Source organism: Carcharodon carcharias, chromosome 3, assembly GCF_017639515.1.
Source record: "Carcharodon carcharias isolate sCarCar2 chromosome 3, sCarCar2.pri, whole genome shotgun sequence".
Classification (NCBI taxonomy): domain Eukaryota; kingdom Metazoa; phylum Chordata; class Chondrichthyes; order Lamniformes; family Lamnidae; genus Carcharodon; species Carcharodon carcharias.
In genome coordinates this window covers 38,006,294-38,032,012 of record NC_054469.1, presented here as the reverse complement: position 1 = coordinate 38,032,012, position 25,719 = coordinate 38,006,294, and the positions used below count along the sequence as shown (strand labels likewise).

At 42.8% G+C, this 25,719-nt stretch overlaps 1 protein-coding gene across 4 annotated transcripts in view; it reads left to right on the top strand.

Moving 5' to 3' along the window:
- dip2ca (disco-interacting protein 2 homolog Ca) overlaps positions 1 to 25,719 on the top strand; it is a 594,426-nt gene that overhangs the window by 377,456 nt on the left and 191,251 nt on the right. For all 4 annotated transcript variants that reach the window (XM_041184372.1, XM_041184370.1, XM_041184371.1 and 1 more), the window contains exons 6-8: positions 7,614 to 7,745; positions 17,119 to 17,238; positions 19,075 to 19,272. In XM_041184372.1, coding sequence (XP_041040306.1) covers positions 7,614 to 7,745; positions 17,119 to 17,238; positions 19,075 to 19,272 — 450 coding nt within the window. The remainder of the gene's footprint in view (positions 1 to 7,613; positions 7,746 to 17,118; positions 17,239 to 19,074; positions 19,273 to 25,719) is intronic.

The following is a 25,719-nucleotide window of genomic DNA, read 5'->3' as shown; positions in this document are numbered from 1 at the left end:
AAGGTGCCTCAGGGAGATTATGTTCATAACGCAAGTTTGAAATAAAGAAAGAGTAAAATTATTTAGACATGTCCCCTCATGTTACAGTGTCACATGAGCTGGGACGTGTTTATGAACTGTGCAACATTTATTTATTAATCTAACAAAAACCTTCATGAAACCTCATCCGGCCAGTGGATGAGGTTTCATGAAAAATACGAAGGCCGCTTAGGCTCTTCGCCTGCCCGCCAACCTTACGACTGGACGGGCAGCGTTTATAATTATATTAATTGGTTTTTAAATGGCCTTAACAAGCCTTTGACAGATCGGCGGGCGCGCAGCTGCCTCCGGTGTGCACCTGCCGAACAGAAGATCTGAATGACCTGCGGTGATGGTCAGGCCGCACGCCCGACGTCACCGCGCGTCACTTTACGCGTAGGCATGCGGGGCCCGCCCCCCCTCGCACACCAACGTGAAAAATCTCCCCATAGAAGTTTCAATATTCATTTTATGACTTGCATGTCACAGAAATCGCTCAAATTGCTTCCTGGAATAAAATTTGGCCAGTCATTTATCTTGAGTGACTAATGTTCAAAATGAGGGTTCAAACAACACAATTAAGAGTTACAATTTACAGTAACATTTACATTTATCTGGAAATATTAAATAAATACAAATGAAGGTGGAAGTGAGAATGTAGTTATCCTAGAGAAAGAGGTGGAACGATTCTTAGAGATAGTTGTATACAAGCAATGGGCTATGAAGAAATAAGCAGAAATCGAAGCGAATGTGTCACTCTGCTCTGGGCTGTTGAAAGGATTCAAGGAGGGAATAATAGAGAATCTGGCCACAATTTTTCAATCCTTAATTCTGTCAATTGTGTTGCTGGATGAGAGAGTAGGCAGTGCTATAACCTTATTCAAGAAGGGAGAGAATGATGACCTGGCCCCTGACAACCCAGTTAGCCTAATGTCGTTTGTGAGCAAACTCTTGAGATCAAGATGAAATTAGTGAGCACTTAGGAAAGTATGGATCAAATAGAGGCAGCCAGCACAGATTTCTTAAAGGCAATCATGTTTGACATGCTTAACATTTTCTTTTTTGGAAGCTGCAAAGATAGATGGAATGCAATAGATGTATATATGGATTTTTGGAAGAAAAATCACAAACAGCTTGTTGATAGGATTCAAGCTTTTGGCATGACGAACTGGAACAATATGTGTATACAAGCTTGTTGACTGATAAAATACAAGCATATAGGGGAAATGAGCTCTGGATTTTCTTTCTAAATCTCTCTCCCTCCCTCTCCTTTAAGATGTTGCTTAAGACCATCTCTATCCAAGCATCTCTTTGTCAAGCTTGGCATCAAATTTTGTTTGATAATGAAACCATGAAGTGCCTTGCAACCATTTTTTTTTTTATTCATTCATGGGATGTGGGAGTCTCTGGCTAGGCCAGCATTTATAGCCCATCCCTCATTGCCCTTGAGAAGGGCAATTAGACAAGAAAAATACCTTCTACTATGTTAGAGGTACCACATATATGCAAGCTGTTGTTATTGGAGAAGATTGTTGAAGAGTTTGAAGTAATGTACTCCAGAGATCAAAATCATATTCCAGAAGCATTCAAGTGTCTTAGGCAAGCATTCCTGGCAGAAAAGGTGCGCATTGAAAATCCAAAATAAAATTGACGGCTGGTGTGTCATTTTTTTATTAATTTTATTTCTGAAGAATTTGTCAATGATCAAGTATTGAGTTTAAATATTGAATCTTCTAGCTTATGATTCACTGCAGGAGTGTTTGAAATAGCTTATATTTCAGTGGCAGTTATACTGTATAATGAGATGTCACAGCATATTTTGCAGAGTAGTGAAGGACAAGTGGACAATGGCCAGGAAGAAGAAAGAGAATACAAGGCATGTGAAAGTGAGGAGGGAGGTCACTCACACCTCTTGTAGTCTCGCTGCTCTCTCTCCCTCTCACGCCTGTTGTATTTTCGCTGCGCTCTCTCCCTTTCCTGCCTCATGTTGTCTTGCTGCTCTCTCTCTCTCTTTCTCTCACACCTCTTGTAGTCACACTGCTCTTTCTCCCTCTCCTGCCTCTTATAGTTTCACTGCGCTCTCTCCCTTTCCTGCCTCTTGTAGTCTCGCTGCTCTCTCCCTTCCCCCCCCTTATAGTCTCGCTGCATTGTCTCCCTTTCCTGCCCCTTGTAGTCTTGCTGCTCTCTCTCCCTCTCACGCCTGTTGTATTGTCGCTGCGGTCTCTCCCTTTCCTGCCTCATATTGTCTTGCTGCTCTCTCTCTCTCTCTCACGCCTCTTGTAGTCTCACTGCTCTCTCTCCCTCTCCTGCCTCTTGTATTTTCGCTGCGCTCTCTCCCTTTCCTGCCTCTTGTAGTCTTGCTGCTCTCTCTCCCTCTCACGCCTGTTGTATTGTCGCTGCGCTCTCTCCCTTTCCTGCCTCATATTGTCTTGCTGCTCTCTCTCCCTCTCATGCCTCTTGTAGTCTCACTGCTCTCTCTTCCTCTCCTGCCTCTTGTATTTTTGCTGCGCTCTCTCCCTTTCCTGCCTCTTGTAGTCTCGCTGCTCTCTCTCCATCTCGCGACTCTTGTAGCCTCACTGCTCTGTCTCTCTCTCGCACCTCTTCTAGTCTCACTGCTCTCTCTCCCTCTCACTCCTCTTGTAATCTCACTGCATTCTCTCCCTCTCGCACCTCTTGTTGTCTCGCTGCTCTCTCTCCCCTTCTCGCCTCTTGTAGTCTCAGTGGACTCTCCTCCTCTCCTGTCTCATGTATACTCGCTGCACTCTCTCCCTCTTGCGCCTCTTGTAATCTCATTGCTTTCTCTCCTTTGCTCCTCTTGTATGCTCTCCCTCTTCCACCTCTTGTAGTCTCGCTGCCCTCTCTCCATTTCATGCCTCGTGTAATCTTGCTGCCCTCTCTCCCTCTCCTGCCTCTTGTACGCTCGCTGCTCTCTCCCGAGTTGCTCCTCTATAACTGTAACTCTGTAACTGGCAGCTGAAAACAGTACCATCTCCTTATTTTTAAATCTTTTTAAAAACTCCCCCTCTCAAAGATGATCTTTGATTGGTTGATTCCATGACCTGATAGATGAGATTGCTGATGTGCAGGGAATTATTTTGACAAGGTTAATATCCAACAGCTGGTGTCATGGTAACATAGGGCACCCAAGTAGTTGCTTACCATTCAATCTGACTTGATGGAATGATGATGCTTCTTAAGTATATTTTACAGCAGTTGCAGTGTTCTTACACAGACTCAATTTGCATTGTGGACTTAAAACATATTGTATTAAATGACTCACTGTCATTGGAAATCCTAGTAACCACTGACAAACCTGATTGCAAACATATTAAATACAGTTCACTAAATTACTCATAATAGTTCCTTACCTTATTCATCCTCCACAAATACAGATACAATAAAATATTCCATCTTGCAGTAGCAGGAGATGAAACTTGAATGGCAACAGTCAGTGTTTTACATCGACAGTCACCATTTTAGATGCCCATCCCAAATGTCAGCATTTGCTGTTTTAAAAACTGTGTGGATCGGGGTTGCCTCCCTCAGTGCTTCTACTACCCAAGTTGTCTTGCTAATGAAAATTATACCAGCCACCGTATTATTATAGGCAAGAATTGTGTGCGAACAGTCGTACCTGCCTACATTATCCCTTCTATTAGTGACAGGCCTCATTTAAGAGTGGTGCTAAAGGGGAGTAGGAGGAAATTTTGATGAGAGGGAATGAAGAATGGGTAGATAGTAGAAGCTAGGAGAGATGCTGTGCGGAGCGGTGAGGAAGGCAAGTGTCAGGTTAAATTGAGAGCTTGAGGATACAGAGTTATCAGCTGTAGTTGGGGGGGCAGGGAGAAGGTAATTGTCAGAATGAACTGGAGGGTTTAGAAGTGGTGGAAATAATGTTAGACTGAATTGGGTGGAGGAGGAGAAAAGTGCTATAATGAGCTGGAAGATGAGAAAGCCATCTATGAAGAGTTTCAATGGGGCACTGTGCCTTTGCGAACCGGGTCTGCAAGGGGCAGAGTGCCTTTTTATATAGAAACATAGAAAATAGGAGCGGGAGTAGCCCATTTAGCCCTACTCTGTCATTCATCATGATCATGGCTGATCATCCAACTCTAGCCTGCTCCCGCTTCCTCCCCATATCTTTGATCCCTTTCACCCTAAGAGCTATATCTAACTCCTCCTTGAAAACATATAATGTTTTGGCCTCAACTACTTTCCGTGGGAGCGAATTCCACAGGCTCACCACTCCCTGGGTGAAGAAATTTCTCCTCATCTCAGTCCCATATTCTCAGAGTGTGACCCCTGGTTCTGTACTCCCCCACCATCGGGAACATCCTTCCTGCATCTACCCTGTCTAGTCCTGTTAGAATTTTATAGGTTTCTATGAGATCCCCCCTCATTCTTCTGAACTCCAGCAAATATAATCCTAACCGACTCAATCTCTCCTCATATGTCAGTCCCACCTTCCCAGAAATCAGTTGGGTAAACCTTCTCTGCACTCCCTCTATAGCAAAAACATCCTTCCTCAGAAAAAGGGCAGAATTTTGCCCTTGACGGGCTGGCAGGCCCCACCGACTCGGCAGTGGGCGGGCAGCCGATTGTCACCACAATGGGCTCTGCCGCCATTTTAAGTGGGCGGGCCAATTAAGGCCCGCCCAGTGTGATGCCCGACGGGAAGTGCTATGCGCTTTCTGTGCGGGTGGGGGGGGTGGTTGCGGGGGGATTTCCCCAGAGTGCGATCCTTTGTGCATTCGCGTGAAAGAGCGCACATCTCCCTGAGACTAAGTGCTGCCTCAGTGGGATTGCTGACAGTGTTTGAAAGTTTAAAAATAGAAAAATAAAAAAACTATTAACTTGCCCCCCCCCCCCCTCCATGTGACAATGTCACATGAGATGGAACATGTTAATAAATATCACAGAAACTTTATTCAAGTTTTTAAAAACCGACATGAAACCTCATCCCGCCGGCGGACGAGGTTTCATGTTTTTTCTGTTGCCGCCGGGGCTCTTGGCCTGCCCGCCAGCCTTAAGGTTGGACGGGCAGGGCCTTTAATTGTTTTAATTATCTGTCAATGGTCTCAATTGGCCATTGACAGGTCGGCGGGCAGACAGCTGATTTCGCTGTCGTCTCTCCCCCCCCCCCCCCGCCTTCCTGAATATTTAAATGGACCAGGATGACGTCGGGGGTTCCCCCTGACATCATCCCGCATCATTTTCATGTCGGCGAGCGGGCCCCGCCCCCAGCTCGCCAATGGAAAAATTCTGCCCAAGGAGACCAAAACTGCACACACTATTCCACTGGTGTGGTCTCACCAAGGCCCTGTATAATTGCAGCAAGATATCCCTGCTCCTCTACTCGAATCCTCTGGCTATTAAGGTCAACATTCCATTTGCCTTCTTTACCACCTGCTGCACCTGCATACTTACCTTCAGTGACTGGTGTACAAGGACACCCAGGTCTTGTTGCACATTCCCCTTTCTCAATTTATAGCCATACAGATAATAATCTGCCTTCCTGTTTTTGCTACCAAAGTGGATAACCTCACATTTATCCACATTATACTGCATCTGCCATGCATTTGCTCACTCAGCTTGTCCAAATCACACTAAAGCATCTCTGCATCCTCTTCACAGCTCACCTTCCCACCCAGCTTTGTGTCATCTGCAAATTTGGAGATATAACATTTAATTCCCTCATCTAAATCATTAACATATATTGTGAATAACTGGGGTCCCAGCACTGATCCCTGTGGTACCCCACTAGTCACTGCTTACCATTCAGAAAAAGACCCGTTTATTCCTACTCTTTGTTTCCTGTCAGCCAACCAGTTTTCTATCCATCTCAATACACTACCCCCAATCCCATGCTCTATAATTTTACACGCTAATCTCTTATGTAGGACTTTGTCGAAAGCCTTCTGAAAGTCCAAATAAACCACATCCACTGGCTCCCCCTCATCAACTCTACAAGTTACATTCTCAAAAATTTCCAACAGATTTGTCAAGCATGATTTCCCTTTCGTAAATCCATGCTGACTCTGTCCGATTTTGCCATTGTTTTCCAAGTGCTTAGCTATTAAATCTTTTATAATGGATTCTAGAATTTTCCCCGCTACCGACGTCAGGCTGACTGGTCTACAATTCCCTGTTTTCTCTCTACCTCCCTTTTTAAATAGTGGAGTTACATTAGCTACCCTCCAATATGTAGGAACTGTTCCAGAGTCTATAGAATCTCAGAAGATGACCACCAATGCATCCACTATTTCTAGGGCCACTTCCTTAAGTACTCTGGGATGTAGATTATCAGGTGCTGGGGATTTATCGGCCTTCAGTCCCATCAATTTCCCCAACAGCATTTCCCTACTAATACTGATGTCTTTCAGTTCCTCCCTCTCACTAAACCCTGTGTTCCCCAACATTTCTGGTATGTTATTTGTGTCTTCCTTTGTGAAGACAGAACCAAAGTATGTATTTGGTTGTTCAGCCAGTTCTTTGTTCCCCATTATAAATTCCCCTGTTTCAGATTGTAAGGGACCTACATTTATCTTCACCAATCTTTTTCTCTTCACATACCTAAAAAAACTTTTACAGTCAGTTTTTATGTTCCCCGCAAGCTTACTCTCGTACTATATTTTCCCTTTCTTAATCAATCCCTTGGTCCTCCTTTGCTGAATCCTAAACTGCTCCCAATTCTCAGGTCTATTGTTTATTCTGGCCAATTTGTCTGCCTCTTCCTTGGATCTAATACTATCTCTAATTTCCATTATGAGCCATGGTTTGGTTGCCTTTCCTGTTTTACTTATGCACCAGAAATGGCTGACAGGGAGGAATTGAATGTGGAAGAATCAGCATTGTGCTAACCTTTGAGGAAGTGAAGGATTAATTGGCCTTTTCAAAATACAAATGTCACTTTCATTCCTTTTTTTATTACTTTAAATGTTTCCCAATTATATGGCAGTGCTTAAAATGAACCAATGATTTTAATTATTAAATTAAAAATTCAAAGCTTTCTGTACTTTCATACAAGATGAGCAAAGGAAATAGTGTGTAAGTACCTACATTGTAAGTTGCAAAGCCCAAGAGGTACTTATTTTGATATTTCTATGACCTGAATGTCTTGAGTGTTATAGAGTCAGCTTTTGTGAAACTGTTGGTCAAGAATCTCTAACACATCTTCATACAATACCAGCTCAGAAAATGAGTCAAGGGGCAAATAAAGAAGCCTTTTGTGTTGTTCACTTGACCATATTCCAAAAGTGAGCTAATTTAACATTCCTAGTTGGTGGCAAGGCAACTTGTCAATAAATTGATGCTCATGAAACTTGAAGGATTTATTTTGGACTACGACTAAGATAAAAGAGTGTGAAGAGATCAAAGTAAATCTGAAGCTTTTGATTATTTGACATTATATTGACTTTGCTGAACAGATGGTGGTCATATATGTAATTCCAATTTTTGACACCAAAATCCTGTAGATGATGTAGTTACTCAAATGTTTCTTAATTAATCATAAAAATTCCAAATTGCACTTTAAGACAGCGATTAAAAACTATTAATTTTGTTCTTTACCTAATCTATGACCTTTTTTCTATTAGAAAACCACTCTGCACCTCCAGATATCACCACTTATACAACAGAGCACTCAATACAAGTTGAGCGTCCCCAAGGAACAACACCAAGAACGGTCCCAAAGTATGGAAATGCTGAACTAATGGAAACCGGTGATGGTAAGTTATGTAGTTGGTGTCTTGTTTCATTTTGTACTCCTTCCATTATTCAGTATTTAACAAGTGTTAATGTTCTCAAAATTGATTCTGAAATTCAAGTTAAAGTAGGGTTAAATGCTTGAACTAGCAGAAATAACTGCTGCAATTTCAAATGCCCTTTAAGACTGATAATGAATTTATATATGACTGATGATGTTATGAGCAGTTTCGTAAATGGAATCTTCTAGTTGGTGGTCATCCATCAGCAGAATTTTGCATAACATACATGAAATATAGTAAAACACTTATTGAAGTCATGCCAAAAGTGTGAATACAGCGCGTGTTTCTCAATGATTTGTAATGAATCTAAGTCCATTTAGAAATGATATGCATGGGGCAGGACATTGAAGTACATCATGTAACACTGTTGAAAATAGGCGTTTACACCCACAATTCCTAACACTTCAAATTACTGATCTCAGAAGTGCAACTATGAAGGTATTCTTGTTTGTAGGGACAGAGGGATAGGGAAGAATATTACGGGCTCCCACTGGTAGGTTTTCAGGTGGGAAAGTGGGGGGCCTGTAATATTCGCTTGGCGGCCTTCCTGCTGCCTACATGTCTGCCTCCGAACTGTCAGAAATTTAACAGAGATGCAGGTGAAGCCCTCGTCCCAGTTGAGACATTGCCATTTCCCATCCAGATGCCATTTTGAGGCTGGCAGGAGGAAGTCAGGAACAAGAGAGAAGGCCAAGAGGTAAGCCTGCTCAGGCCTTAAAGCGGGGGCAGGAGGTGGGGTGGGGGGTGGTCATCTCCTTTAAAGGCCCCTTTCTTGGTCATGGCACTAACCCCCAAAAGTCAGCCGCCTCCATCCCCTGGCCTTTCCAACATAACTCCTACCCTCTCCTCACACTCCCCTCCTGCCCCCCACCCCCTTGCTCTTGATACAAGCACCCCCCCCCCGCCCCAGTGCTTACCATCGTCCTGGGCTTCCAGCACTTAGACTTGTGGGACTAAGTCTAGTCCCAACAGTGACCAGCACTTCCGGTGGCACTGCTGGGCCTACAGAGCTGTCAGCCAATTAGAATTACTGGCAGCTTTCTAAGGCGGGACTTTCTCCCAGCGTGGGGCGGACACCCCACCTTAAGGCAATTAATGCTCCAGAGAATGGCAGCGGACAGCTGACTTCGGTGGGGATGTGTTTCCCTCTGATTTTTTCAGTGGTGAGGTGAGAAAGCCCACCACCCAAAAAATCCTGCTCGTTGTGTGCTCTTTGCATATCTTTGTGGCCTAATTCAGAATCAAATTGATGAAATCTCATGAGTTGTCACCATTGATGTTCATGGTGTACGATGATGAGGGGAAATGAAAGGGAATGGAGGGAATATAACTTTTTGAATGCATTCTGGCTCTATATGCACAACAGACAGCACCAGAAGTAATTGCCTATCCCTAGTTGTGGTCTGGTTCCACATCCACTAGTTCAATTGCTGAAGGTGTTCCTACAGTGCAGTTAGGTAGGGAGTTACAAGTTTTTAACTTGGTAACGATGAAGGATCAGTGATATTTGTCCAAACCACATGGACTGCAGTGGTTCAAGGAGGCAGCTCACCACCACCTTTTCAAGGGCAACTAGGGATGGGTAATAACTACAGGCCTAGCCAGCAAAGCCTACATCCCATGAATGAATATAAAAAGTGTATAATTTGGAGGGGAACTTGAAGGTTCCCAGACACCTGCTGCTCTTGTTCTTCTAGGTGGTGAAAGTCATGATTTTTCAAAAAAAGCTATGCCACATGAAAAGTTATTAAAAAAGATAAGTGCTAGGGTTCAAGGCAATATATTAGTATGGATTGGGGATTGGTTAATGGATGGGCAGCAGAGTAGGGATAATTGTGCCATTTTCAGGATAAGGGGATGATTTTTTTTTTAAGATTGAGATGAGGAGGAATTTCTTCAGTCAGAGGGTTGTGAATCTTTGAAGTTCTCCAACCTAGAGGGCTGTGGATGCTCAATCGTTGAATATATTCAGGACTGAGATACAAAGATTATTTGAATCTCAGGGAATCAAGGATATGGAGATTAAGCAGGAAAGTGGAATTGGGATCAAAGATCAGCCAGCATCACATTGAGTGGCAGAACAGGCTTGAAGAGTCTTAAGGTCATCTCCTGCTCCTATTTCTTATGTTCCTTTAAATATATTTCATAGATTTAAAATATATATATATGTATATAATATATATAAAAAACACTTGTACCCAAGTTTACTTCCTGATTGGATGTATGTCTCTGGACGCAAGTGCACAAGAAATTCCACCCCCTAGTGTCAGCTCTTTTAGCACACAAAATAAATTGATTTATTCAAAATAACTTTCAATTGACTGATGTTTGATGCTCTGGGCAATAACAACACATTTAATCCTGTGTGTTAAGAGCTAGCCACTTAGATCAAGATTGTTGTTTCATTCCGTGAAGTGACAAGGCAATTGTTGGTATCCGTGAGGTGACTTCAAGTGGTTTGCCATATTCTGCATGTCGGTTAATGATTGATGATGCTGATAAGAGTTCTAGGGCTGAAAAAAGATAAGCAAGAAAATAGGAATTTTACTGAATTTATTTCACATTTGAGTAAATCTAAATTATTAGCCCGTGCAATGTCCCATTTCCGGACATTTTCAGCATTTGATATCAAGCTAGTGGATAATTATTCAAGGCCCAGGACTGTCAGTCACTCAAAGATGCTGCACACAGCCTCGTTTGTGTTCTTCTGTTATTATTTTGCTCTGTTGATTGACCTCCATTCAACAACTAAGTACTTCATGTTAGAGGAAGGAGGTAGGGAAATGAGACTCCCAATCTCATCACTAACTGTGTCCTGTTAAGCAGGTACAGTGACATTGAGGAAAACACAGACAGAAATAGGTAATCGAAAATGCTCTTTTGTCAGCTGAAGCAAGTTAAATGGGAGGCAGCTTGTAAAAGAAGCTTGTGTCAAAAAAAAGTTCCAGATTATAAAGACAAAACATAAACTACTGATTAACAGCTAAAAGTTCTGCCTTGGAGAGTTGGGCCTGACAAATCATTGATTATCTTTGTGTGTTAGTGAGTGAGTGAGCGTGCGTGGTGGGAGAAGCCAATTTTCCTTAACGTTAGCAGACTTCAGTTTGATCTCTTGAGGAACTAACAGGGCACTCACTGCTTCTCTGAGTTACGCTGCAATCAATAAGGGACAGAAACGTGTTCTGTATAACAGCAATCTTTAGCAATCCATTCCACTGTATATTCCTGGAGCTCTGAGGGTTTGTTTTAAAACTATCAAAATCTGGGTGAGAGCTCTTTGCTATATTACCATTGTATATCTTCAGCAATGTCTAAGTTAATGTACCCATATTACAGTTGATTCAAAGTGGATATTTAATGAGCCAAAACATACTATTCCATGTGTACTTCAAGTAAATACTAGTATACATTCTTTCCAGAATGTTTCCAAATACTGTTTTTGTAGGGGATAGGGTATGGAAGAAGAAAATAGTTAATGATATATTGACTGGGAAAATTAGTGAAAAATGGTATTTCAGGGACTGGTACTCAAAACAGAATAAAAACAGGAAATGCCGAGAACATTTCCACAGGGATACGGAACCAAGGTGAGCAAATTAAGTTGAAAGCACGAATCAGCCACGACCTAATTGAATGGCGGAACATGCTTGAGGGGCTGAATGGCCTACTCCTGTTCCTATGTCCCGCCTTTCAAGTGTTTCCGCAATCTACAGTATTTCCTTTTTTTTTTGAGCAATCAAATGACGCTTCAAAAACAATGAGTCCCCATGTTTCAGCAGTGATTAAATAGAGATAAAAACCATCATGTTTGGTGCAGAATTTCCCAGGAAAAAGCCAGTCAGCTCAACCAGCACCGCCTTTTTTCAATGGACTCTTCACACCCATCTCATATTTTACTAGCTATGTGTGAGCTTCTTTTGCACATTAGCAAGAAAAATGACTTCTAGCGTTGCAACTACAATGTTTAATGTAAAGCAGGAAGGATAAAGTCACAACGTTGCTGTAGTTTCAGGTTAGCATAGCCTGAAATTCACATCACAATAGCAAAACAGCACCAGTGGCTTCATGGTGGGATAGAAGTTGGATCTTGTGCTGGCCGTTAGTCTGAATAAATGTTCCAGGAAACAATGTTCTTTGTTTCCCCAAAACAAAGAAGTCCGTGAGAACACTTCTTTTATCCTGCCCCCAGGAGTATGAATGTTTTGCATAATAAACTAATTGGTATGCACGGAGGGCAGTGAGATCACAAGTAAATCATCAGTAGAACAAACCGAGTTACTATCCATATTGACATTGTCCATTTCCACATGAATCATTCAGATCCCCAAGGTTTTGCATCAGAATTTAAAAAACCATTTGGTACTAATGCCTGATATTTGTCACAGTTGCCAGCTGTGTTTAATTTCAGTGTAATACCAATACAAACAGCACCTTCTTGCCAGTGTTTTGTTATATTGAAACAATACTTTTTTCTTTGAAAATTCAGAGAAAATAATATTGTTTCATCATTTTCCTTTCAATATCTAGCAGTTTCAAAAAATCTTGGAGGTGTGGTGGCGAGGAGGGGGGATACAGAATAGGTACATCTCCAACACTTGCGTATAGCAGAAAGCAGATATTGCAAGCGTTGACCCGCTTTACAGTTGTGTTCACAAGCATTAACAGGTACCAACTTTAATCAAAAATAATAAGATAAAACTCAGAATGCTGCTGATGTTTGTTGTTCAGCACTCAACGGATTGTAGTGTGAAGTATGAAGATATTTAAATACAAGCGTTAGTGATAGTTAATAACTTAGACTTGGATCTTCCGAGGAGCGGCAAACATCGTCGGACTGCTGCTCTGCTTGAAAGTTTCCCCAACTCATGCTGCTCTGCATTTCTTCTGGAGCCTTCCGAGCCCACCTTTTTCAGAAATGCGGACAGGAGCATCCCTCTGAGAGCCCTGTCAAAGTGGAGTAGAGTTGGGTGGAAGACAGGCCATGCGCCCTTTTTACGGCACCAGCTGCCGAATGGTAAATTTCAATGTCAAGTCTGAATTTTAATGAACAGGTGAGTGGGTCAAAGAGTGAATGGGTAGAGTGAGATGGGAAGTGGGTGAGGTGTGTTGTCGGGTCGGTCGTCAGGTCAGGACTAGTCAGGTCGGGTGTTGGGTTAGTCAGGTGGTGGTGGGGCATAGTCGGATGGTCGGAAGGGGCAGTTGGGCCCGGGTCTTGGTTTGGGGGGTGTTAGAGTAGTTTGGAGAGTTAGTTGGATCTGGTCGGGGGTGAGATAGTCAGCAGATCAGTGGGGGGAATCAGGTGTTTGGAGATTAGCATAGGAAGATCTGAGCCAATGGCTGAAACTATTGAATCCTTTAAGGTTAATGTGAATAAATACTTGAAGCAGATGAAGACATGGCAATGGGGAAAGAGGACAGCATAATGTTGGATTTGAACTGCTTTATCAAAGTGTCAGCGCAAAAAGAAAAACAATATGCCAAATGGTCACCTTTTATACAGTAAACTGCAGTTCCAGGATATGGAGCTCAAGATATGTTAAATATGAACTTTGGAAGAATGACATAATTACATTTTTATAGTCCCTTGCCATTGCAAGCACCTCAAAGCGCTTCTTTGTATCACTTTAAAGTGTAGTACATCTTGTTTACTGGCAAATGTGGCAATGATTTTGAGGTTGGGACGATTCCAGAAAATGAGCAGTTAGCAGAAGGATGCTTTATGGCTCTCAGAGGGACTTGTGCTGGGTCTCCTATTATTTGTCATTTATATAAATGACATAGATGACTATGTGTGGGATAGGATTAGTAAGTTTTTGGATGACACAAAGATTGGCCAGGTGGTTAACAATGAGGTTGAGTGTCTTGGGCTACAGGAAGATATAGATGGGATGGTCAAATGGGCAGATAAGCGGCAGATGGAACTTAACCCTGAAAAGTGAGAGGTGATACACTTTGGAAGGAGTAATTTGACAAGGAAGTATTCAATGAACGGCATGACACTAGGAAGTTTTGAGTAACAAAGGGACCTTGGCATGTGTGTCCATAGATCTCTGAAGGCGGAGGGGCATGTTAGTGGGGTGGTGAAAAAGGCATATGGGACACTTGCCTTTCTCAATCGAGGCATAGATTACAAAAGTAGGGAGGTCATGTTGGAGTTGTATAAAACCTTGGTGAGGCCACTGCTGGAGTACTGTGTGCAGTTCTGGTCGCCACATTATAGGAAGGATATGATTGCACTGGAGGGGGTACAGAGGAGATTCACCAGGATGTTGCCTGGGATGAAACATTTACGTTATCAAGAGAGGTTGGACAGACTTGGGTTGTTTTTGTTGGAGCAGAGAAGACTGAGGGGCGACCTGATTGAGGTGTACAAGATTATGAGGGGCATGGACAGGGTGGATAGGGAGCAGCTGTTCCCATTAATTGAAGGGTCAGTCACAAGGGACATGAGTTCAAAGTGAGGGGCAGGAGGTTTATGGGGGATGTGAGGAAAAACCTTTTTACCCAGAGGGTGGTGATGGTCTGGAATACACTGCCTGGGAGGATGGTGGAGGCAGGTTGCCTCACATCCTTTAAAAAGTACCTGGATGAGCACTTGGCATGTCATAACATTCAAGGCTATGGGCCAAGTACTGGTAAATGGGAATAGGTAGGTAGGTCAGGTGTTTCTCACCTTGTGTCGGTGCAGACTCGATGGGCCGAAGAGCCTCTTCTGCACGGTGAGATTCTATGATTCTGTGATGGTCTGTTTTTTATTATTCATTCATAGGATGTGGGCTTCACTGGCTGGGCCAGCATTTATTGTCCATCCTTAAGAGAAGGTGGTGGTGAGCTGCCTTCTTGAAACGCTGCAGTCCCTGTGGTGTAGGTACACCCACAGTGCTGTTAGGAAGGGAGTTCCAGGATTTTGACCGGCAACAGTGAAGGATCGGCGATATATTTCCATGTCAGGGTGGTGAGTGGCTTGGAGGGGAACTCCCAGGCGGTGGTTTCCTATCTATCTGTTACCCTTGTCCTTCTAGGTGGTCGTGGTCATGGGTTTGGAAGGTGCTGTCTAAGGAGCCTTGGTGAATTCCTGCAGTGCATCTTGTAGATGGTACGCACTGCTGCTACTGTGCATCGGTGATGGAGGACATGAATGTTTGTGGATGTGGTGCCAATCAAGTGGGCTGCTTTGTCCTGGACAGTGTCAAGCTTCTTGAGTGTTGTGGGAGCTGCACTCATCCAGGCAAGTGGGGAGTATTCCATCACACTCCTGACTTGAGCCTTATAGATGGTGGACGGACTTTGGAGAGTCAGGAGGTGGGTTACATGTCACAGGATTCCTAGCCTTGATGTGCTCTTGTAGCAATAGTATTTATATGACCAGTTTCTGGTCAATGGTGACCCCTAGGATGTTGATAGTGGGGGATTCCGTGATGGTAATGCCATTGAACATAAAGGGGTGATGGTTGGATTCTCTCTTGTTGGAAATGATCATTGCCTGATACATGTGTGGCACGAATGTTACTTACCTCTTGTCAGGCCAAGTCTGGATATTGTCCAGGTCTTGCTGCATATGGACATGGACTGCTTCGGTTATAAATGGTGCTGAACATTATGCAATCATCAACGAACATCCCCACTTCTGACCTTATGATGGGAGGAAGGTCATTGATGAAGCAGCTGAAGATGGTTGGGCTGAGGACGCTACCCTGAGGAACTCCTGCAGTGATGTCCCAGAGCTGAGATGATTGATCTCCAACAACCACAACCATCTTCCTGTGTGCTAGCTATGACTCCATCCAGTGAAGAGTTTTCCCCCTGATTCCCATTGGCCCCAGTTTTGCTAGGGCTCCTTGATGCCACACTTTGTCAAACATGGCCTTGATGTCAACAGCAATCACTCTCACCTCAAAACATAATGTTGATTTGGGGCAGGAACCTATATATTGGTAGAAGTTCCTTTTGTTCCAAATAGTGTCACTGAATCTTGAATGTTGACCTTAATTGAGTAGAGGTGCTCTTGGTTTAGCCTCACGTCTGAAGGACAAACACCTGACCCTGTCCCTTGCTACTCTTTATTAGCAGCCTAATTATAGGCTCAAGCCCTTGACTGGGCCTTGAACCTGCAATCATAATCATCAGTGATTGTTCACAGGGTTACCTTACAAATCCCTATGTGTTGCGAATCTTGTTGGACAGCTATTGGTCAGGGGTAGGGTTGGTTTTCACAGAGACAAGGGGAATAAAACGTGAACTACAATCAGTTATCTTTTAGTGGTTGGTCACAGAATGGGATTTGTAGCTCCCCTGATAACTCAGGAAGTTTATACAGTGCATAGTTCATAAAAGACGAGGCCAGTTTCAGTTCCCAGGTTGGTGATGTTGTCTACTCTCAGTCATGACACTACGTTAAGTACCTTTGCGGTACGGAGACAGAAATTGGCCAGACATCTTGCTTTTGATTGCTATCCGGTGACTGATGTTAGATATCTGCTTGTGTAAATGTTCAGTTCAGCTATGGCTCCCCATGCAGTTGAGTAGCTGCCAACATGCATTATGAAAGCTTATGCATGATTACTTAAGGAGAGACAGCAGGGCAACACTCCCAATTTGCCTTCATGTCCACAATTCCAAGTCTCGACCGTGTTGCTTTAGGATGTCAACGAGAACCTGGGGCGGTTGTTTTTCTTTTACTCTCTGACTGTCCCCGATCTTTGCTCCTGCACTTGCTCATAGTAGCATGATCAAGATCAAAGATCAGGAGGTCTGCTCCCAGTTCTCAGGAATTGTAAGCTTTGATCCTCCTTATGTCAATTAGTTTATGTGGTGTGCTGTTCATATTGTATCTGAACAGTGCCAAGAATGGGTTGATACATCTTAAACCATTAGTCTGAATAACCTTTCTCACAATAGTTTTGTATATGCTACTGTAATAGTTTTCTATTGACAAAGGTTTTACTGAAGACTATACTGAATTTAATAAGCATTGAGAATGCTTTCAGTTGACCAGAGTTGCTGATTGACAGCAAGATATGATTGACTGTGATTTTAAAGTGGAATTTTTTTTGGCGAGTGAGCAAAGCCAGTTTTCTTTCGTAATGGCAGCCTTGGGTATGAACGCACACTGTTCCAATATTTCAAACTGTTCAATAGAATCACTACAGAATAAAACATTTTGTTCCAGTCAGAGGACAATGCTCAATTGAAGTCATCTTGATTTTAGATTTTGCTTAGAACCATAAAGGCAAGTTAAGTATCAAGAACAGCCGTACCAGCTCTGCAACTTTACCTGCTCTTTGACAGCGTGTTCTTCAGTAACCCAATTCATTTATCAATCTCTTTCGCGTAGGAGTACCAGTAAGCAGCCGAGTCTCTGCAAAGATCCAGCAGCTTGTGAACACCCTTAAACGACCGAAACGTCCACCCTTACGAGAATTCTTTGTTGACGATTTTGAAGAGTTGCTGGAAGGTAAGCATAATCTTATTAGTATTTGGTTTTATTCTAAACTGAATTTATTACATATAAGCATGTGCCTAATGCATAATAAAATTCTTAGTAAGGTTTACACATATTAGAAGGAACGCTATCCAATCTTTTTCCTCACCAAGTGCTCCCAGTCATCTATTGCCCTGTCCTTGCTGACTTACTTTGGCGCTCAGTCCCCATGATACCTCAGATCCTTATCCTCATGTATTGATCCTTTCATGATCTCGCTCCATCCTATCCATGTAACTTTTTTCACGTCCCCAACCACCATCACCTCCAACCTCCCAGAACTCTGTTCTTCTGACCAGAGCTGTTGTACATCCCTTCTCCCTTTGCACCACCACTGGAACATGGCCTTCAATAATCTAGAATCCAGCTCTGGAATTCCTTCTTAAACTATCCACTTTTCCACCTATCACTTTCCTCTAAACCCTTACAACTCTTCTTAAAATCTACCTCTTTCTAGTCACCTGCCATACTATCTCCTCCTTGACTTATTGCTCAAGTTTGCTGAACGTGTTCAGTAGATGAATGCACTGCTCAACGTGGCATTGAACTACACAGATAGTATGGCCTCCTGTCTTAGTTTATCCTATGTGCCACATTTAGTATTGTGTACTGAACCTCAGGAAAGATTTATTATCTTTGGAATGGGTACAGCACAAATTCACTAGAATGATACCAATGTTTAAAGGGTTAAATTGAGGTTAGGTTGCTTTTTTCCCCCTTAAGTTTAGAAATTTATGGGGTGACCTAATTTAGATGTGAACATGATTAAGTGATTTGATCCGCTAGATAGAGTGAAACCATTGTCCCCATTGACTAAATCCAGAACAAGGGAGTCTAATTTTAAAATTAGAGCTCAGCTGTTCGAGTGAAATCTGGAAGTACTACTCCTTGCGGGGTTGGAATTTACGATCCCCTGCCAGTGGATTTGAAGGTGCGGGGGTACGTAAAACCCAATGGGTGGCCTTCCTGCCTAAACCTGACCGATCTGAAATTTTACAGGGGTGGGTGACTTAAGTGGCTATTTAGTCCATGAAGTGGACTGTAGCTCTGGGAAACCTCTTCACCAAAAAGACAATTGAAATTGTTACGATTGTGAATGACTAATTTTTGTTGGAAAAACATCAAGAGATATGTAGCAAAGGGCAGGTAAATAAGCATTGAGGCATAGCTGAGCTATATTCAGCAGATGCATGGGAACACCACCATCTGCAAGTTCCCCATCACACGATACAGCATTCCTTCACCGTCGTTGGGTCCAAATCCTGGAACTCCCTCCCTAACAGCACTGTGAGTGCACCTACACCACATGAACTGCAGCGGTTTAAGAACATGGCTCACCACCACCTACCTTCTCAAGGGCAATTAGGGATGGGCAATAAATACTGGCCTAGCCAAAGGTGGCTGCATCCCGTGAAAGAATTAAAAAAGAAATCCGATTGAATGATGGAACAGAATCAGGGAATTGAATTGCCTACTCATGTTTCTATGGTCCTTAGTTATGAGTTCAGTCAAGGTGACAGAAGAGAGACTACAATTGACTTGCGCTCTCCCCACCAGGGAGAATCAGCCAAAGTTTCTGGACCTGATTGTCCTACATCATCTAATCCTGAAACCTTTCTTGTCTATGTAGTCTGGGTCCACAGCTGGAAATCTATTTATCTATTGAGCCATCAGGAAGCCCTGTAGATATTACATAATTTACTGAGAATTTACTGAGTTTTGAAGTTAATATAATCATTGTTTCAGAAACATGCAAACAGGAATTATAATTGCATTGGCAAAAGACTGACACTGTCAATTTTCTTATAGTTCAACAGCCAGACCCTAATCAGCCAAGACCGGAGGGAGCACAGATGCTAGCCATCAGGGGAGAGCAGCTTGGTGTAGTAACTAACTGGCCACCATCCCTGGAGGCAGCTCTTCAGCGTTGGGGTACCATCTCTCCAAAAGCACCTTGCCTGACCACCATGGACACGAATGGAAAACCGCTTTACATCCTTACGTACGGTACTTAGACTTTTTGTCCAGGTCTTTTTGTTGCATATCTCATTACCTGGAGTAATGTGTTCAGCCCACAAATCTGATTTGCTGAAGTCCACTTTCTCTCCAAAATTACTGCCTTTCCTGATCCACCGACGTGATATTGAATAGTTCAACCTCCTGGGAATGTCAATGAAAGATTTCTGTAGTAATCTGGACCATTTAGACAAGGTGACTGGCACTCTATTCAAAGTATGAATGTTCATTTTTCTCTGTTAGGTTACTATACACACTGAGATTATTTTATACATGAGAAGAGATCTATAATTCTGATGAATTATTAGCAGTGAAGCAAGCCCTTATATAAGCCAGTGATTCATTTAATTAAGTTGCAGTTCCTTCTGGTTTTGCACATAGATCGGATTCCATTTAAAATTGAGATCAGTTGTGAGAATTTTACAAAGTGCTGACAATGTTTTGAAGTCGAAGCTTTTAAGAGCATATGCTATTTAATTTAAAATGATATTTTTTAGTGAAGATCATTTTTTTTAACATGGATTTATGTCTTCTCCCATTCCATTGACTAAGTTGCACTTCCAGAATCTGTCACGAATTATAGAATCAGATTGTTCCATATATTGTGCCCAAGGGCTCAATGGAGATAATAATAGTCGCATTTCCCTGCCTGTGCTTATCTCAAATGATAATGCAAGTGATAGTTTCATAAAAACAGCCTCAGATTGCAGGAAACTGAAATTTATGGGCCCTATTTAGCTCGAGGCATTGTTAAGTGATTATGAGTTTGATATAATGTTAAACTCCCAGGCACACTTCATTCAACAAGGCATGACTTTTTCAAGGTTTTTGACAGTGAAATTGGCCTAAAAAGTGAGAAATGAGGCGATGGCATAGTGGTGTTGTCACTGGACCAGTATTCCAGAGACGTAGGGTAATGCTCTGGGGACCCAGGCTCAAATCCCAGGCAGATGGGGAAATTTGAATTTGATAAAAATCTGGAACTAAAAGTCTAATGATGACCGTGAAATCATTGTCGATTGTTGTAAAAACCCATCTGGTTCACTAAAGTCCTTCCTTTAGGGAAGGAAATCTGCTGTCCTTATCCGGTATGGCTTATATGTGATTCCAGACCCACAGCAATGTGATTGACTCTTAAAGGCCCTCTGAAATGGCCTTGGAAACCACTCAGTTCTCAAAGAACAGTAGGAATGGGCAATAAATGCTGGCCCAGCCAGTGCGCCCACATCCCATGAACGAATAAAAAGAAATTCAAGTAATTTCGGTGTATTTCCATCAGTGAGGACTTCAGTAGTACACCCTGCGGAGGAACAGGGAATCGTGGGCAACATCTTCTGGATTTCCATGTACATATGTAGATGCCAGAAGTTGCTGTTTCGTTATTATTACACCTGCAAGATCTGGGCCATGATGCTTCATGTCCTCTTTCAATACTTCTTTCAAAACCTTTCCTATTTTAAAACCGGATGTCACTGTATTATGGATTTATTTTTGCGGGTAGCTATGAAACTTGTTTTGCAAAATGTAACACAATAATGATATTACAATCTATCCAGCCACTTCAAGATACATGCCCACTTGCTTCTAGCAGGGAAGGGCTAAAAGTCATACAACATTGTTGCCCAATGGAGCAAGTTGTGATCCCAGCTGCTTGTCACAGGGCTACAGTCATTGACGACCTCTCTCCAAGGTAGAGTAAGTGAGTGTTTCAGGGAGACTGCCATTCACCCATTAGTCAACTACATGCGATATGTTTTGCTGGTTCTTGGCTTGGTGGGATTCTTTGTTTGTGGTTGGGTGGGGAATGGATAGAGCATTGTAGCTTGAATAGGCAGGGAAGGAGAGAAAAATAGTCAGTGTGCTTAATTTTTCCCCACAGCAGGCGTATCCCCCTTGGGCTGAGAAAGCAGCAAGCCTGGTAGCACAGTTTGTGAAAATCCCTACTAACTGTCACCAGCAAATTGAAAGATATGTGTGAAAGCACACAGCTATGATGTAGGTTGAAGGGGAAGAGAAAGAAGCATTACTGAATTGGGGGAAAAATATTTAATGGCTAATGTCAGATTAAACAGTTGTTGTTAAAATACAAAAGTAGATAGAGTTAGGGTCTGAATCTCATGTTATTTTACCATATGACAAAAACAAAGTGCTGGAAAAACTCAGCAGGCCTGGCAGGATGAAGAAATATTAACTGTGTATCTCTCTCCACAGATGCTGTCCAACCTGCTGAGTTTTTCCAGCACTTTCTGTTTTTATTTCAGATCTCCAGAACCGTGGTATTTTGATTTTATTTGACTTTTTTGCCATGTTACCTGGATCTCTGACACCATAGCAAACCTAGCCATGTTGTCAAATGTCATTGATTATAAAGTTAATTATTGGTTTAAAGATTTGTAATGCCTTTAATCACATTCAGATGATCTCTCATAATTTGATTAGCATATATATTGCTGAATAAGAATCTTGACACCTTAGCCTCTTTTTTGTTGCAGTTAAATTGTCACAATTTATAGTTAATTGCATATAGAGGTATTAAATTGAGCTCTGTTCGGAGTGGTTGATTCTGGTATTTTCATGTAGATAATGGTAAGAAAACACTTTGTCATAGAAGTTTAACATTTATTTGAACTTTGAAACTGTTAGTTGTATTCTGACATCAATTGGGAGGATGAGGTTTTTGATGTCATGAAACCTTTTGTTGTTCTTTGAAATAATCTAGTACGTAGAATATGGGTAATTATGACATCTTCTTTGGTGTACAATTAACATCCAATTGTTTGCAGCTATTTCTAGACTTCCTTGCGGATGAAGCAATCACTATGTCATGGTAAGAGAATAGCAACAGGAGTGTGCAGAGCTGATTTGAGGTTGTGAGATTTAAATTAGTCATAGTCCTGTTTTTGTGACATTCATTTCCTGAGTGACCTGTCTTTCTTTCTGAATCTTTTTTTCAGAATGTGTTCTATATTTTGTAAGATAAATCTTTATTTTATGTATACGCTAAGAGAGCCATTCAATCAAAATTATCTTGAAGGTATTCATTAATGCAGGGTTTTCCTACTGATAATGTGTGAAATTATATAAGGCACAAGTCAGGAGTGTGATGGAATACTCCCCACTTGCCTGGACGAGTGCAGCTCCAACAACACTCAAGAAGCTCGACACCATCCAGAGCACAGCAGCCCACTTGATTGACACCCTGTCCACAAACATTCACTCCCTCCATCACCGACGCACAGTAGCAGCAGTGTGTACCATCTACAAGATGCACTGCAGGAATTCACCAAGCCTCCTTGGACAGCACCTTCCAAACCCAGGACCACTACCATCTGGAAGGACAAGGGCAGCGGACAGATGGGAAGACCACCACCTGGAAGTTCCCCTCCAAGCCACTCACCACCCTGGCTTATATATCACCATTCCTTCACTGTCACTAGGTCAAAATCCTGGAACTCCTTCCCTAACAGCACTGTGGGTGTACCTACAGCACATGGACTGCAGAGGTTCAAGAAGGCAGCTCACCACTACCACCTCAAGGGCAATTAGGGATTAGTGATAAATGCTGGCCAAGACAACGATGCCCACCTTCCATGAATGAATTGAAAAAAAGTTTATTAAAGATTTCTATTCAGATCTGTTGGCAGGTTATTGATCTAACCGTTTAACAAAATGCAACTTGTTTCATTTCAATGTGACTGAAATGCAGATATATACATATATATCTTAGCTCCTCTTTTTGGAAATTTCAGGTTTTACTGCAATTCAATTATGTCCTATTATAAGGTCTGATTGCTCGATTTAGTGAGTGTTTAGATATTAGAAAAACATGCCCAAAAATGATTGGGTTTTTTTGTGAATGAGCACATAGAGCTAATTACATGACATTAGTTTGTTAATGTCATTAAGTGACACATAGTAATTGACTTCTGTTTTGAGAGTTTAATGTGATGTATTACGTGCTAATGTGATTCATCGCAATCTCCTATGCAAATCCAACTTTGCCAAAGTCAAACTTACTTAGTGACAGACACGCAAGGCAAAGCCCTTATGTAAAGATCCTAATGGAATCCATCCAGAATTCTTGTCGAATCATTGCATTGACCTGTCTTCTATTTATGAAAGGCATTATCAGACGCATAGGTCTGAATTTTAACCTAAAAAATGGATGGTTTGGATTGGGTGGGGGATTAAAGTCTCAAAAATGTGTTTCCATGACCAAAACCCATCTCCAAACTGCCCATTTCTGACTCTGAGACCAGAAGGTGGGTCTTCCTTCTGCAAGGAAGGCGGTTGGAACTTTAAATATGATAACGAGGCTGCGAGCCTTATTATCCTGCATGTTTTCAATCTTAACTGCTGTTGGCCAAATTTCCTGAGCAAAACCTGGAAACCTGGCTGTTTCATCAAGGCAATGATCTGGTGGACTCAGGAGATAAGTTCCTTCACACCTACTTCCTGGATCCAGGCTTGAGGAGTATTCACAATTGTGAGCCCCCTTTTCCAAACAACCTTCCCCCTTGAGGTCTCCGATCCTGCCAACAAGCCCCTAGTTCCTCCCCATTCCCTTGGCCTTCAAGTTTCTCCAGGACGAGGCTCCAACCTCCTTCCCAGGATTGCAACCTACCCAATCAACCCCTTCCCTTCCCTGACCTAGCTGCTCCTGTGGCCATCATTCAGCAGCTGCCCACCCACTTGAGGCCCAGCCTATCAATCAGGTTGGCTTGCTTGGGGAATTGATTAGTGGTGTCAGTGACACGCTGCAGAGTTAAAACTCCACAACATGTGGGAGGGTGTAGTAATAATGGTTTTGTTAAATGTTGGGACTGTACCTTTAAGAATAGTCCTGTGATCTAAAATCACATGATCTGTGTAAACCATAGTGTTAGCAGCACTGGCTACCTTCACCGTCAGTGTAGAGAGATGGAGATGAAGTTGAAAGCAAATGTGTAGTTGCTGCTGGCTGTATTGTAAATAAACCTAGGCCAGGGTATTCAGGTTGGCAGGCAGGGGTGGGGCCCGCTCGCCGATAGGGGATGACATCAGGCGGAATTCCCGACGTCACCCCGCGTCATTCAAATTTTCAGGTCAGCGGGGGTGCAGCCGAATCAGCTGTGCACCCGCCAATCTTTCAACGGCCAATTGAGGCCATTTAAAAAGTAATTAAGCTCATTAATGAACCTGCCCATCCAACCTTAAGGTTGGCGGGCAGGCCATGAGCCCTGGCGGGCTTCAGAGAAAGCATGAAACCTCATCATCGGGCAGGATGAGGTATCATGAGCGTTTATAAAAATTTAATAAATGTTTGATTAAAAGTGATGGACATGTCCCAACTCATGTGACACAGTCACATGAGAAGATGTCAGGGAAATTTTATTTTTGCCCCTTCACCATTTTTAAATTTGGTGCCGATCTCCCTGAGGCAGCACTTAGCCTCAGGGAGATGAGTGCGCTCTTTTGCGCGCGTGCACGAAAGAGCGCAATCTCGGCTAAGGGATTCCCGCCATCCACCCGCACACGGAGCGCATAGCGCTTCCTGACAGGCATCACGCTGGGCGGGCCTTAATTGGCCCACCCACGTAAAAGGGTGGCGCGCCCACGATCGGAGGCACACCCGCACTCTCCCGCTCCTGCACTCAACCCCCCTCCCCCGCAACGGGGAGGAAAGTTCTTCCCCTAATCTTCCACTAAGAAAGTTGTTTGCAGATCAATTCTCTTACAAATAGACACCTCGACCAAACTACAATGGGGAAATCCCAAATTGCGTGATCCCCACACAGGTCAGGTCAATTAAAAAGTCTGCCCAGTTAGGGGTGGGGAACAAATGCTGGCCTTGCCAGCTACACCCACATCCCATGAAAGAAATTAAAAAAATAAATAAATAAAAGTTATCACAACTTGTAGTTCACTACAGGGTAGTAAATTGTGAGACTTTCAGTTGAACTGAAAGCTGACATAAAGCACACAAATTTAAAATTCCTTAGATTGAGAGGCTGTAGGCCTGTTATATTGTAATTCTTAATTTATCCTTTCATGCAATGTGGGCATCACTGGTTGGGCCAGCATTTATTGCCTGTCCCTAGTTGCCCTTGAGATGATGACGGTGAGCTGCCGCCTTGAACTCCTGCAATCCATGTGGTGTAAGTACACCCACAGTGCTGTTAGGGAGGGAGTTCCGGGACTTTGACTGAGTGACAGTGAAGGAATGGCAATATAATTCCAATCAGGATGGTATATGGCTTGGAGGGGAACTTCCAAGTGGTGATGTCACCATGCATCTGCTCCCTTGTCCATCTCGGTGGTAGAGGTTGTGGATTTGGAAGATGTCAAAGGAGGCTTGGTGAGTTCCTGAAGTGCATCTTGTGGATGGGGTACACTGGTGCCATTGTGCATCAGTGGTGGAGGATTAGAAATTTAAACTTAAATGTTTAGCTTTGGAAT